At 43.0% G+C, this 15,908-nt stretch overlaps 1 protein-coding gene across 1 annotated transcript; it reads left to right on the top strand.

Moving 5' to 3' along the window:
- The first annotated feature begins 836 nt into the window (after positions 1-836).
- Positions 837-10,329, top strand: LOC108939359 (fetuin-B-like). Its single transcript, XM_029249719.1, has 8 exons — positions 837-857; positions 5,198-5,417; positions 7,065-7,163; positions 7,391-7,478; positions 8,197-8,363; positions 9,116-9,229; positions 9,371-9,454; positions 9,670-10,329. Exons 2-8 carry the CDS (start codon positions 5,208-5,210, stop codon positions 10,327-10,329), a joined length of 1,422 nt encoding a protein of 473 aa, XP_029105552.1. The 5' UTR covers positions 837-857; positions 5,198-5,207.
- The last annotated feature ends 5,579 nt before the right edge of the window (positions 10,330-15,908 follow it).

Genomic DNA, 15,908 nt, shown 5'->3' with positions numbered 1-15,908 from the left:
ATACGGGGTTGCGGGAAACCGGAGCCCACCCGGCAACACAGGGCGTAAGGCCAGAGAAGGAGGGGACATACCCAGGACAGGACACCAGTCCATCGCAAGGCACCCCAAGCAGGACTCGAACCCCAGACCCCCTGGAGAGCAGGACCTTCTCCAACCCACTGCGCCACCGCACCCCTAATTGCAAGGGCCTTAACTTTTTTAGTTGCTTTGGGAAAAAAGTGTCAACTAAATGACTAAATGTAAATTGTGTACACTTGACAAATGGCATTAGATATGCCAGTATTTCCTCCTCAACATGAATAGCAAAGTAACACATTTTTTGTTTGAGGAAAGGAATTTATTGTGGGGGGGGGGACATTCCATTTTTGGCTACAAAGGATTTTAGCTAAAAAGGAGAGTGTACAGATGGATTTGGGGAAATGACCGATTCTTCAGATGAATTAAAGTAAATAAATGTTTTTTTTTTATGTTTAAAAAAATCAAAATTTGCTCTAAATGGGCAATAAACCACATACACACACATACACACACACATTTTCTGAACCACTTGTCCCATATGGGGTCGCGGGGAACCGGAGCCTACCTGGCAACACAGGGTGTAAGGCCAGAGGGGGAGGGGCCACACCCAGGATGCTAAATGAATATATGTAAGGCTAAGAAGGGAACACTCTGGATGGGATGACAGTTCATAATAGGGTTGGCACACATAGACACACTCATTCACACACTAGGGGCACTTCAGAGTGTCTCAATTCACCTGTCTCTGGACTGAGGGTGGAAACCCCCACAGACGCAGCGAGCGCGTTGAAACTCCATAGAGACTCTGTTGAGTTTGGACATATGTACAATTAATCCAGGTAAGAGCACTAACTGCTGAGCCCCTTAACTGTTTGCCAGTTTATTTTTTAATCATCCTTTTTTCACTTTTTTGTGGCTTTCAATCAGCATTTTTGGACTTTGCTAACTTTTATCATTGGACATTAGACATGATTGTCACCCACCTGGGCGGTTCACGGAAAAAATTCCCGACATACACATTACTTACAGATAGCACTTACGCAAAACATCTGAAATACATTAAGCGCAAGTCAGCATAGCTAGAGAAGGTAGGAAGCTGCATCTTCTCAGGTCTTGCATGTTTTGAGCTGTGAACGCATCTCCTCTCCTTAGTGTAGTGCTTTTTTTGCATATTTTCTACCCTTTTCATAATTTACAATACCTGGTGGTAAACGTGCACTTGAAGGAAAATTAGAATCGTCTTGCAAGCATACAGCAATCGATTTGGAGATGAAATTAAATATAATAAGGAAGTATGAAGGTGGAGAAAGATTATTGTCTATAGCGCAGGAACCAGGTTCAGCTGTATCGACTATAAATACGATAGTGAAGGTTGTTACACATATAAAGGAATACATGATGATGTTGAATGATGGGGGAGGAGGGGAAATCTGACATATGTAACTTCTGACTTACGTAAGGGGTTGAAGAACAGTCTATTTCCTTAAGTGGAGGGGCTTCTTTACCTTAAGCTGCTCCAGTAAAATTACCTAGCTGTATAACTGTAAATACTTTACATTTGGGGGGGCGCGGTGGCGCAGTGGCGCAGTGGGTTGGACCAGGTCCTCCTCTCTGGGGGGGGTCTGGGGTTCGAGTCCCGCTTGGGGTGCCTTGCGACGGACTGGCGTCCCGTCCTGGGTGTGTCCCCTCCCTCTCTGGCCTTCTGCCCTGAGTTGCCGGGTAGGCTCCGGTTCCCCGTGACCCCGTATGGGACAAGCGGTTCAGAAAGTGTGTGTGTGTGTAATTTACATTAATTAATTTAGCAGACACTTTTCTCCAACGTGACGTACATCTCAGCGAAAATACAGTTTGTGCATTACATTAGGAGAAAGAGACATAGCTGCAGACATGTGATTCTTAAGAAAACTTAGTTTGTTTCTTTCCTCTTTAACATTGTGAGTCACTTTGGAGAAAAGCATCAGTTAAATGAAGAAATGTAAATGTTTCAGCATTATTCTAGTCCCTTTGCTGGCCCCAGCATAATACCAACCAAAGAGGATCACATGGAGCCCCAAAGAACTCTGGGTTTTTCAGGAGCGAAAAGGTCAGTTCACCGCTCCAGCCATTATATGATACCCAGATCCCTCAGGAAATTCTATGGTACAGGTTGATCCCTCAGTGGTCAGAGGAGGTGCAAGTATCACACAGCACTATGTCTCACTGTGGGTGTAGGCTCACTGCCTACACCCATAATCCTTTCTCTCATGTAAACTGTAACTACTGAAATGTAACCATGATGTAGGCAGGAACTACTGGCCATAAAACTTGCTATGGTGGTGTACTTTCATTAGTGTGAGTGGACCTCTGTATTGCTGCTGTACCCTCAAATGACTCAAAACAGCTCACAGAGCCAACCTGGACATTATCACATTCATTTCTCCACAGGGTTAACTCCTTTCCAGAGTGACTTACATTATCAGCCCTCATTATTTGCTTGGAAACTAGACCTGGCCATGGAAAACTAGATGAGGAGGAGTGTGGAAGACTGGGAACGTGTCCATGTCGGCCTCCAAAAGGCAACTGGGAGACAGAAGGCAGAGAAGGACTTGTCCTTCAACTCAGGGCATGAGATGCGGCTGTCAGCCACTGACATTAACCTGAATCTTCCCTGCCAAAAACTGAACATTTACATTTATTTATCTATCTCCAAAGCCACTTGCACTATTATGCTACTTTCCAATTACTTTTCCATTTGAATAGATCACAAATTGGTCTATTCAAGGTCTTCTAACAAATTAATCCGGTAATGACAAACTCATTTTTTACGATGCCTGCTATTCTTCCTGCACTATTGCATTTAACCCATAATTTATATTGCAAAAACATGGGGAGGGGGTGATGTAAATTAATGTAAACATGTGGTGTTAGTAGGGGGGTGTGGTGGCGCAGCAGGTTTGCCCTGTGCCTGCTCTCTAGTGGGTCTGGGGTTTGAGTCCTGCTTGGGGTGCCTTGCAACAGACTGGTGTCCCGTCCTGGGTGTGTCCCCTCCCCCTCCAGCCTTCCGTCCTATGTTGCTGGGTTAGACTCCAGCTCGCCGCGACCCCAGCTTAGGACAAGCGGTGTGTGTGATTTGGTGTTAGTGTCCAGGCCTGTTGGGGTTCTGTTTTGATAGGTTGTCCCATTGCTGATGTTGTGTTTGGACAGTGTTCAATAAAGAGCATCTGTTCACCTGTAAATTTTTTGTTGACCAACCAAAGGAAATGTAGCTCTTTTTAAATGTGTTCAGATTTCAATTGTGTGTAATATTAAATAACTTTATTCCAATAAAATTTAAGTTAAAAACAAGAACCTGTTCAGAGCCATGTATCTAGTAACACTGCTAGGGGGCACTGCAATATGTTGTTACTGAAATCATTTGTATTAAGTATCTATCAGGATGACTCAGCCACCACCAATTGAGGTCAAGGGCTTCTCTCCCTACATGGTCCATTCCATCCCTGAGTCATGAGTCCTGGTCACCTCTGTTACCATGTGGACTTTGAAGTTTGTGGCACAGAGGAGCATTTGTGTTTGTTATTGAGAAACATTCTGGGCCCTTCTCTGGCTGCGGGCTTTTGGAAGACTCATACACATCCTCCAGCACCTCACTCTAGGGGTCAACCTCTAAGCCGATGCCGACCCACTCCCAAAATCACTTGTGAACAGTGAGGGTATTGTAACATCCTCTGACTGTTATCAGATAGCCAAAAGTGGGCTCCTTTCTCATTTACACAGTGAGTAAATATACAGTCAAAACAATAGCCAAGACCAAGGATCTTGTCCAGTCTTTGAAGTTGTTTTTAAAAGTCAAGGAGCCAGAATACCTGGCTCATGTGCAGGCACCCAACACCTAACCAACTCCCCATTAACCTACTGCCTTTGGTTAAAAATAAAGAAATTTTGTTATTGCCATGTATTACATCCAGCAATCATCCAAATCACACACTGCAAACATTGCTCTAGTACAGTGGTATTTCTTTTCAGATGTGATGACTAAAGTTATATATAAATGTCATGATTAATTAATAGTGTATTTAAAGGCCTTAGTGTGACGCCCTTCAACTTACATTTGTATTCTTGCCGATAAATTCAATCATGTTTTGAACTTTGTTGGCTGTTTCGCCACAGTGCTGAGATGAGGCAATATTGATGGATGTACCATTGAGTTGAGTCTGACCCATAGCTAACATGGTTTCTAAGGCAAAAGAGGGATGGAAGTGGTTTGCCAGTGGCCTCCAAGTTTCCGATGTAGTAGTAATAATGCTTACTTCCTGCTGGAAGTCTTGATGGAAATATTTAGCTCTCTTAAGCCCTAAACAACCTAGATTTTAATACTCTAAAGAGCGAACCAGTTTCTTCACTGTTCAATAACATGTGACATTTGTGTAGATTAGACAAAGCAACGGCACCAGTGCCAAATCACATGGTCCCACTTGTCTTACATTGATTAGTCCATACTGACCTGATCTTTAAAGTATTTCAAAATGACTCATGTTTCAGAACTAGTGCTATAACCATGTGCATCAACTACCTATGAAAGTTTTTCGTTTGAAACTTCGCACGATCTATTTTGGAGATAAATCAGGAAAGCGTTTCACTGTCAGCTGCCTTTGTTTCAGCCTCAGAGAATTTAACTGAGTTGCCTAGGCAAAATCCGCATTTGGAAATCTGTTCCAATTGTACCAGAAGTAAGAGTAATTGGTCTTTATTGGTCTGTAGTCTACATGTAGATGCTTAGCAGACTGCTTTATCAAGACTGTCGCTTTTCACAAATAAAAGCAATATGTGTACGGCTTCTTTCTTACTGGACACTTCGCGTTCTGGTAGCTGCTTGAATTGGTACACTATAATACAGCTGCATGCAAACATGTGAAACAACATGCTTTCCCATTTTCTTTGTTGCCGTGGATCATTGAGAGAAGGACAGATCTTTACCCTACCCAAGGAAGGCAGTCCACAGTAAACGGATGAAAAAGAGTAAACAAGATTAGAAGGAACTGACAGTGAGCGAGGTCCTAGATGGAATCAAGAAAACTCAGCAGTGGGAAAGGTCTTATTTGCTGACCTCTAGTCGTAAGCTCAAGACTGCAGAATTGTATCAGGGGAGGGGGTGCCCTGCAGGGATATATAAGCACCAGGTTTCCCTCCATTCCCTGCTAAGGTGTGAAGACATGAGAGCCACAATGAAGAGCTGCATTTTGCTGCTACTGTTCTGTATGTATACCTGGGGGGCGCCTGTGGATATCCCAAAGCCAGGTTCGTGCCAAGACCCCTCTGCTCTGGGTGCTGCCAAGCTGGCTCTGACCAAAATCAACCAGGACCGCATCCAAGGTTATGTGCTCAGCCTCAACCGCCTCTGCAATGTCAATCAGATGCCACATGTAAGTGAGGGGTGTAATCTGTCACATGGGTCCTGGGTCTGACCTCCACTCATTACAGGTTTTGGAAGAGAGAGGTTAGTATTTTACTTAAAATAAAGGTAGCACACAGTTAAATCCTTCTGATTGCCTCAGTGTCCTGTGTCATTGAAGTATGCTAAAAATACCTAAATATACTACTGTCAGATTATGTTCGGAGACACAAGAAATTCAAGAAATTTGCTGTTGCATTGTTCTTTGTTTCATTATATATTTGTATATAACTATACACTGTAGAGCCGATATAAGGTGGACGGCAGGGTCAAAATGTTCATACCACGTTATAAGTGAGTCCGTATTGCAACGAGTTTCCCGTTTTGATGAAAGTTGAACAAAGTTTAACTCCAGTTTGCTGCTGAGACAAGATTAACAACGGTAAAAGCTACTGTCTGCACACATGTAGCGTAGTGGTTAGAGTTGCTGCCTTTGAATGGGAAGATTGTAGGTCTGATCTCCACTTCTGACTGTAGTACCCTTAAGCAAGACACCTTCCCTAGAATTACTTAAGTTAAAAAAAGGAAAAAAAAACACATAGCTCTATAAATAATAGAGGGGGTGCGGTGGCGCAGTGGGTTGGACCGGGTCCTGCTCTCCGGTGGGTCTGGGGTTCAAGTCCCGCTTGGGGTGCCTTGCGATGGACTGGCGTCCTGTCCTGGGTGTGTCCCCTCCCCCTCCGGCCTTACGCCCTGAGTTGCCGGGTTAGGCTCCGGCTCCCCACGACCCCTTATGGGACAAGCGGTTCAGAAAGTGTGTGTGTGTGTGTATAAATAATTGTAAGCTTGAAACTGCAACCTTAACATTGTAAATAGCTTTGGACAAAAAAGTGTCAGCTAAATGAGTAAATATAAGTAATTACTAAGTAAGAGTACAATTTTTATTCATGAACCAGAGTATTACATGTAATAAGTTCTGTAACATTAAGTGCTATTAGTGCTACAGGGCTGATTAAATACAAAGATGCCGCATTTTTACGACTTTACAAATAAACCATCTAAGAAGCATTAATCGGCGAGTCAAAGCGGTACTGTTTTGTAGCAAGACAGCGAAGCTACATCAAAGATCGGGGAAAAAAGGGGTTTTGCAACATTGTTGCCTTCTGTTTTTGTAAATGAATCTCCCAACATGTGAGCAATTTAAAGCCGTACTGCTTTGAAGCAAAAGAGCAAAGTTACAACAAAAGATTGCGGGAATAAAAAGTTTTACAAAATGAGCAGAAAAAAAACATAGAGCTACTAGGCACTCTTCAAAAAGTGTTTCCCAAAAAGTCACATTTTTATTTTTCACTGTAGGTCTTTGTTGTACTAATCACTTTATTACATAACTTCACCTTTCAGTTTTCAGAAATGTGTTTGAGAACAACTCAGATTTGAAACATGCAGAAAAAATTGATCAAAAAAATATTTGGGGTCCAAGCTCTGACCACATTATATATCAACTCATGTTGTATCGAGTCTACAGTATAGTATATAATTATGAACAATCCTGAAAATTATGAAAATGCAGGAGAAAAATTGTACATGTTCCATCTACCTATTGAAACTTATTCAGTCACCTGGGTGTACAAAAACTGCCATAGACAGCATCACAATGTCTTTTTTATTGTGTCATCAGGGTATCAATGGGATCATCTACTTTTTAACTATGGATGTTCTTGAGACCAACTGCCATGTCCTTAGTCAGAAGTCCTGGGAGAGCTGCGAAGTCAGGGATGTGGAACATACACCGGTATGGAACTCCTGCAGGCTTTTAAACCAACTTAAAGAACAGCAAGTTAAACCATAAAATATCACCTTCAGGAATGAATGACCACCACCAAAACCACTTTTTCTTAAAAAATTATAACCTTTAATAATTAAATGTTTATCTAACTCAAGGAAAACAATACTCCCAATCATTCCTCTTGGCTGACAGTGTGCTGTTCTCCCTACTCTGGCCAGGTGTACGGACAGTGCAAGGCCACAGTCTTCATAAACAAGGTTCAGAGGATTGTTCATTTGCACAGCTACAGCTGCACCGTGAGACCAGGTACTGGATGTATATGTTCACATCGGAAATATTACATTGATTCATTTAGCTGACACTTTTCTCCAAAGCAACATACAATGTTAAGCTACTTACACGCATTTACCCATTTATATATACACACACACACACAGACACACACAATGTCTACAACTGCTTGTCCCAAGCGGGGTCGTGGCAAACAGGAGTCTAACCGGCAACACAGGGCGCAAGGCTGAAGGCGGAGGGGACACACCCAGGACGGGACACCAGTCCATTGCAAGGCACCCAAAGTTGAGTTTTATGCACCTACTCGTGCGATGAACATCGGTGCATAAAGTGGAAAGAAACGAATTAAGTTTACTTAAGAGTCACACATCTGCAGCTATGTCTCTTTCTCCTAACGTAATACACAAATTGTATTTCTCTGAGATGTATGTTGCTTTGGAGAAAAGCGTTGGTTAAATGTAACCAGGACTTGAACTCCAGACCCACCACACAGCAGGCCCCGGCCAAACCTGCTACACCATCGCGGCCCCCTCTACCCATTTGTATAGCTGGGTAATTTTACTGCAGCAATTCAGGATAAGTACCTTGCTCAAGGGTATTACAGCTGGAGATAGGATTTGAACTTGTGTCCTTTGGGTGCAAAAGCAGCATCTCTAACCACTAAACTGCCAGTTGTCCCGTACATTACATTAATTACTGTGAATTTACAAAAATCTCTCTTCTTCCCGAACAGCGCCAGCCTCCAAAGTCCACAAGACCTGTCCCGACTGCCCCTCTCTGATGCCCCTGGACAGTGAGACTGTTCTTAAGACAGTGAAAGCATCACTTGAGGAATTTAACAAAAACAGCAGACTCTCCAACTACTTTGCCCTGTTGAATGTCACAAGAGCATCTATTCAGGTAGGAATGTGGTAATTTATGATTACTTATTAGTCTACAGCTGCCAGTTTTTTTAAACAGCTTGGCAAAGTACAGCCCCAACAGCATATAACAACACTGGAGAAAACTAGTCTATTGATGGTAACAAGCACAGGCGTACTCCACTATCCGCCCTACTGGCATCAACGCTTTCGCTGTGACCCCTCATGAAAATTAAAACCCTTCTTCACTACCTGCCCCGATCCCTCTTACTAAAATATCTTTTTCTCAAAGCGTCTCTGCATAAAACATAAATATGAGGCCCGAAGAACACATTTTCTTGTATTTTCTTACTCAAACTGATAGAAAATGCAACAAAACATAATGAAGCAGTGGTAACTGGAACGGCAGCTTTCCCATAATACATGACTGTCGCTGTGGAAGGAAATAGTGGTTGTGCAACCATTGTGGCGAGTTATGAGGGATTAATTACTGCGTTGCTGTTATGTTATTTGAGTGCCTTTGTCCAGATGTATGTGTGTGTGTGTGTGTGTGTGCGTGTGTGTGTGTGTGTACTATGACTGCTTCTGTGTACTGATGCAGAGGTATAATTGAGCTTGAGTTCCGATACGTCTGTCTTTCTGTAATGCCACCAACAGCATGGTCCAGGTGAGTTCTTACAATATTTCTCAACAACTTAAATAAATATTGCGGGCTACACCTGTGATTAAATGTATTTGACACCAATAAACTGTATTTTCATTGAATGTATCTATCTTCATTTTCTTTTGCAGAGGGGGATTGCTGTATTCGATTTTGTGGAATTCACCATTCAAGAGACAATTTGCTCCAACAGCACAGATGTCTCAGAGGTAGCCAAGTGCGCTTTGATGGACTGTGAGTTTGCAGTGAGTAACACCATATTTCTATACTTTCAGGTTATCATTAAAGAGGAAAAATATACACCCATAGATCAGTTTCTTCATAGCTATATAGTACATACAGTATGTGTTTTCCTGGCAAAAATTGCTTGTTGCCTCATTTAACAGCATAAGGGTCATTGCAAAGGATCCCGCTCTGAGTTCGAAGAGAAAGACCACATCATTGTCAATTGTGACATCTATGAGCCTGAGGTAAGAAATTTCATAATTTCATTTCTAAAGAAATGTTGTCCATGATATAATTCAGATTTTATCTATATAATTTAAAAGAAATATTTAATTGTTAATTTATCGTTAATTTAATAGTTTACCGCATCACAAATTTAAAGCTACAGCAATATGTTGTTAATTGTGGCTTTTTAGTCGATGACGCACATTATGAAACTGAAAATATTCTCTTTTTAAAGGCTTCAGAAAGAGAGGAGTCAAGACATCTGTTGGGTGCAGAACATGACCACTACCACAATCACACTCACGACCACCACCATCATTCCCATGGCACCGAGGACAACCCTGCTCATCATCATGATCATTCACATGACCACCATCACGAACATGCTCACAACCATGATCATTCCCATGGTCACCACCATGAACATGCTCATGACCATGATCACAAGCATGAACATTCACATGACCACCACCATCAAGATGCTCATGAGCATGATCATTGCCATGATCACAGTCAGGACCACAGCCACACACATGACTGTGAGCACAAACACCTGCACCTCCATGTTCATGAGCATCACCACCACCACCACAACAACAGCCATGAAAGACCCATTAAGAGTCCCCTAGGAATAGTACACTACCTGCCATCAGTGGATCAACCCATTTCAATCCCATCATTACTTGACCAACCCGCTGCCCCACATGGCGACACCCCTGCCACACTGCCTGTATTCCCTGACACTCATGCTCATGGTCCACAGGAGAAGAAGCTGGTCATCCCTCCCTTCCCCAGCACCATATCTAAACAGTGTCCTGGGGCATCCATGAACCAGGTGGTCTTCATCAAGGAACTGTTTGCAGAGGACCCACTTTTCCAGCATAAAACTCATTAGCAAATGATGTCATAAAGCTGTTTTTATGGACAAGTTGCAATGACATGGGAATTCCACACTACTTCTAACAACACGCTGCTTAAAGAGTGTAAAACAAGAATTTTCAGTCCCTAGAATCTGTGCTCCATTGAAAGAATAAAAATATTTCCTGGATTTCAAACACCTCTCAGCTTGTTGAAATACATAGCTACACGGTGTCATGAAATAATTTGACAATAACCTTCAAAATTGTGTATACACATGAGCGTCCCTTGTTTAGTTTGAAATGATGAATAGTTTGGTGAATTGTGTCACCATCAGAGTTGTACCACCTGCTTGTGGAAACGCTGTGTAAAGATAACATTAAGTGACACGGTGCCTTTGAGACTTGAAAAGACGACACAGAGAGTGAAATGCACATTAACTGGAGGACTTTGAGTATAAGGAGGCCTCAAAGGGGTGATGCATAAGAGAACATGGGGAATAGACATTCAGGACAAGAGGTAAGAACACAGGAGCAGGAAACACTAGGAAGAGAAACTCTAACAGGCACATACTGTGGCAGTCAGTGGTTGAGATTCTAGAACGTAGTAGGTGACTCTTCTTATATAAAAACTTGGGTGACTGATTGTCTGATTGAGCTGTTGAATGATTTGAACCAGGTGTGTGAGGTTGCTCATAGGGGTAGTGACCGCATCCCTCATCTAGGAGTACTTCCAGTTGTTTGCCACCGACAAGATGGAAGATGGCAGACCCCAGAGTCCAACAGTGCACGGGCATGCAATAGATTTCCCGCCCAGGTGATATAGATCAGCAATGTCAATTGACCCTTGTACTCCCTGGGACTCACTTGCAATTCCCTGTGGGTCCCTCGTGGCCACTGCACCAGGCAGGCTGACCGGATGTGGCCTGGGGAGCCAAAGTACAGGCACAAGTGTCCCTGGAGGCAACACCTCCTTTCCTCGGGGTCCAGCTTGCCCTGGCCCACCTGCATCAGCTCTGCATCAGGGGGGAGAGAGCTGGCCTACGTCGCGAAATTGTACACAGGGATGGTGGTCTCCATGAAGCGGTTGAAGCTCTTACTCTCCCCGCGATAGGCCAGCTTGATTTATAGTCAGGGTTGGATCCCGTTTCGAAAGCAGGCAAGGAGGGAGGGGGGGTTCCAACCGTTCTGTTCCGCAAGGGTCCGGAACTCGAGGGCGTAGTCGACCACAGTCCGTGTTCCCTGACACAGGTACAGGAGGCAGTCACTGACCGAGCAACCGGCGTTGGGGTGATTGAACACCGCCTCAAACTTTTTTTGGAAGACAGCATAGGTCGTTTTCAGGCGTGTGCGCCACCCTGCCGTTGCCTATGTACGCACCGGACCAGCCAGTAGCGCTACCACAAAGGCAATCCTTGCATCGTCTGATTGATATACCTGGGGAGAGCAGGCAAACACCAGCTCGCACTGCATCAAGAAACCTTGGCAGTGCTCCGGTGTCCCATCATACCCTTCCGGGGTGGCAATGTGCGTCCCTGGGTAAGAGGTGCTTGGGAGTGCTGGCACAGTGCCCTCTTCCAGGGGACCAACTCAGCCTCCTCCGTGGTTTGGAGAACCCCTCCAGCTCGGAGGGTGTTGATCAGCCCGTCGAGCGTTTCTTCTAAACGTTTGAGGGACTGGTCGTGTGCACCGAGACGGGTGCCCTGCAATGCCAAAGTGCTTCGCATATGGGCGAGTTCTGCTGAGTCTGGGTGAGAGGTGGAACCTTCTGTCATGGTGGGGCTCAGGAAGGCAATGGACTCAAGCGCAGTACAAGATTCCAAATTTATTGGAAAAAAAGGGGCAGGCAATGAATGGTCAAGGGACAAGCAAGGATCAAGCAATCTTTGTGGAAATGACAAAGCAGAAATCGTGGTCAAGGAGAAACAAGGTCGGAAATCCAGGACGTGTTCAGCAAGCTCAGGTCGATCGAAACAACAGTTGCTCATTGCAAAGGTTCCACGTGGGAGACCTGCTGGTGCTGCCTTTTATCCTTCCTCCCATCAGGGTGCAGTAGGTGTCGTAGATGTTCTGGCAAATGGGGACCGCGACACTGCACTACTTCTGTGTTTCTACTACACACGATACTGATCATTACACACCTCTTATGTCACATGAGAAAGGCTGCTTCTCATAAAATAACCATTTCGTGGTAAAACTAAGGCACACAATGGCTTCACATACTTTCAAACAGCATTATATGTGTTTTTTACAGCTATTATGAGATATGTTTGTTGCACCCTGCTAAGAGAGCATTTTTGCTACCGTAATGTATGTACCATGTGTGTACTGTAATGTTTGCCCAAACACTGTTACTGTTACATATTATTGCATCAGCAAAACAAATAAGAATTAAGATGGACGATTTTCAGAATTATGTGAATTCTTTGTGGGGTTTCCTTGTGGTGGTTAATTCCCAAACTTACTGCTTTTGTCTTTGCCCCTTATTTGTTGCCCAGGGCATTTAGGTAAAGAACACACTTCAGTTTGGTGTCTTCTGCAGCGAGACCAGGTGCTTGTTCCAGTTTTTGCCACTTCATTAACATAAAAATAAAAAATAGAGCTCAAACTGCTACTGTCTTACACCCTGCAAGGGAATAACTGAATTTGGTTCCAATTTTAACTCCACATTTGTTGTTTGTATTGGCTACATGGCTTCCAGTACGTCAAAGAGTTGCCCCCTGCTCTGCTTTCAGTTAAAGCGTAGTCAGTCACACCAAATTGAGTTTAAAACTTTTTGAAAATCAGGAAACCAGGCAATTTTTATACTATTCTGGTTATCGTTTTTTTGTGCTGGTGTTTTTACAGTGATTTCATGTTTTGACATTTGAAAGAAAGTCTTCAGCAAAAATGACCACAAAAACCTTGCTCATATTTCTGCTCCATCAAATACCATCACCATTTTTGCAGTCAAATTTGTCTCCCGTCTTTGGAGTCCTTGGTCCTAGATCTCAGAGATATTTACACTAAGAATAAAGCTCAACAGTTTCAGTATGATTTATCTAAATTTGTAGTGTGCACATTTGTTTTACGCATGTCTTTCAAGAGGTCATCTACCCCATGGACTTTACTGGACTTTGAGGCCTTCTATTTCTTTTTCAGTTCTCATTCAGTTACTAAGTAAACTTCTGGATTTTGCTTTTGATTAATCTTTAATCATTTCATTACTGTGGAGCTTTTATATACAGAAAAAAACAGGACATTTAATATATTGTAACGACCCCGCGTTACTGTTTTAGGAGGGAGTGTGTGTTTAATGTAAATAGTTGCATTATGGGAAATAATGTTAAATGTGTGTGTAACCACTGGGGGCACTTCGGGGGGGAAATTGTGAGTTGACTGTGTCTGCCAGTGGGTAGGGAGAGGACTTGGGGGTGCTAAGCAGGCTAGTGGTAGGTGCAGGTCCTAGAGGAAATGGGGTCCTCAGACTGAGAGCATCATTTCCCTGGTTCTGGTGTTCAAATAAACTGTTTGTTATAAACACTACCTCTGTGTCCTTCTTATCCCCTCCAAACCCATGGTGCTGTATGCCACAATATTTTACATAAAGAAAATACGATATTACATTTAGATGATGCTTTTCTTCAAAGAAACTTGCAATCATTCACCCATTTAGGCAATTTTTACTGGAGCATTTTGGGAGAAGTACCTTACTCAAGAGTATTACACTGCAGTGGGATGTGAATCTGTAACCTTTGGGTCCAAAGGCAGTAGCTCTAACCACTATGCTACCAGTCATGCCAATACATGATGTACCCTGATGTGTGACATCCAATCCAAGCTGTCCCCTACTTAGCTTTGTGCCCTATGCTTCCAGGCCAGGCAATGGAAAGATTAGGCTATGAATGAGTGAGCTGGGGGAAACATAACTTATATAAAATGATCAATTGTAAATCTTGCAAGGTGAAAGGCATCTTATTTGAATAAATTCTGCAAGAATGGCTCACAGGTGGAAGCAACATTTCAGAATTTGACACACAAAGGATCATGTCACAAACAAAAGCTGTTACCCCATAAAACAGAGAATTAAAGGCACTAGTGATAAGTGGTTGATATCTGGTTGTCAGTTTGTGCCACCTGATGGCCAGAAGACACATTGACCATCTACTACACCTCCTTACTGATTTAAAGTGTTACTTGATGGCTTAGTTTTGAATTCAAGTTATAATTAAACTTTATGCTTAATTTTAGGTCAAGTGTACCAGTCTTGGAAAATTGAATAACAGTTTTTGATTCTGGAAAAAAAATGCATTGACAAGGCTTTCATGGAAAAAATAGAAAACCTCTACAAAAAACTGAATCCACTGTGCAAATAAAATTTGATACTATCAGTTAGAGTAACGGGGGGTGCAGTGGGTTGGACCGGGTCCTGCTCTCCAGTGGGTCTGGGGTTCGAGTCCCACTTGGGGTGCCTTGTGATGGACTAGCATCCCGTCCTGGGTGTATCCCTCCCCCTCCGGCCTTACTCCCTGTGTTGTCGGGTAGGCTCCGGCTCCCTGTGACCCCGTATGGGACAAGCGGTTCAGAGAGAAAGAAAGTTAGAGTAATGAAATAAGTAAAAAGAAAGAGAGTCTGCCAGGTATCACAATTATACATAATTTAGCTGATGTCTTTGTCCAAGGCACGTTACAATGTTAGGTTTGTGTACTGAGATACTTCATTGAAACTACTTTCTTCATTTTCACCTTTATACTGACATAAATGATTTACAACAGATTACCAACTTAAATAGCAGGGTATTGATCCAACAGCAATTTAGGTTAAATGCCTTTCTTAAAGGTAATACAGCAGTGGCTGTAGAAAAATTAGGTGGTAACATCCAGTAGCTTGAGCACATGTTATATAGGTAGTATGTTTCGGCTAGCGAAACACTCTGTGACTTAGAAATTAAATTATATCCCACTGATATTTTTAAAATCAGGATCACAGATCAAAGCATAGTGGATGGTATGCAAGAAACCAAGGCACATGAGATGGGAAACATGGAAACTATGGAACAGTCTGTATCAGGACAGAAACCTCAAGCTCAGCTGTTGAGAGACCAGCTTCACAGCCAGAGACAGGTGTCCTCCAGGCTCACAGACCACCTGGAAATACTACCATCTGGACTTGTTTTCCTGCGACAGCAACATCGCTCCCATCTCTGCCTACAGTTAGCTGCTCTGCTGGGGAGCTGAGAAATGCCCTTCCTGCGTGCGGCTCTGAAATCTGAATAATTCAGTTGTGAAATTTTGGAAAGGTCCAGCAAGGCACCTAATGTGTCCCACACTGCTTGTGGAGCTCGACTGAGTACTGTGAGTACTCCTAATGCTTTTTTTCCTTCCAATACCGGACAGGTTCCCTTCACTGCATGGATCTGTGGGAAAGAAAAAAAAAAAAAAAAACTCAAATTCCAGAAGCAAAAACTCACTGGTTAACCAGCTCTTTCAGGAGCAGTGAAATTCACTCCCAGACAAAAGGGAACTTGAGGAACTGAAATGTTTCTACAATTACATTGATTCATAAACTACATTTTCTTGTATTTTATAAAACTGTGCACTGAGTCACTTATTTTAACAGCTGGAAAATGTGCTTTATC

The sequence above is a fragment of the Scleropages formosus genome, chromosome 2 (genome assembly GCF_900964775.1).
Source record: "Scleropages formosus chromosome 2, fSclFor1.1, whole genome shotgun sequence".
NCBI lineage: Eukaryota > Metazoa > Chordata > Actinopteri > Osteoglossiformes > Osteoglossidae > Scleropages > Scleropages formosus.
The sequence above is the reverse complement of the archived record's forward strand: the minus strand, read 5'-3'. Positions and strand labels throughout refer to the sequence as shown.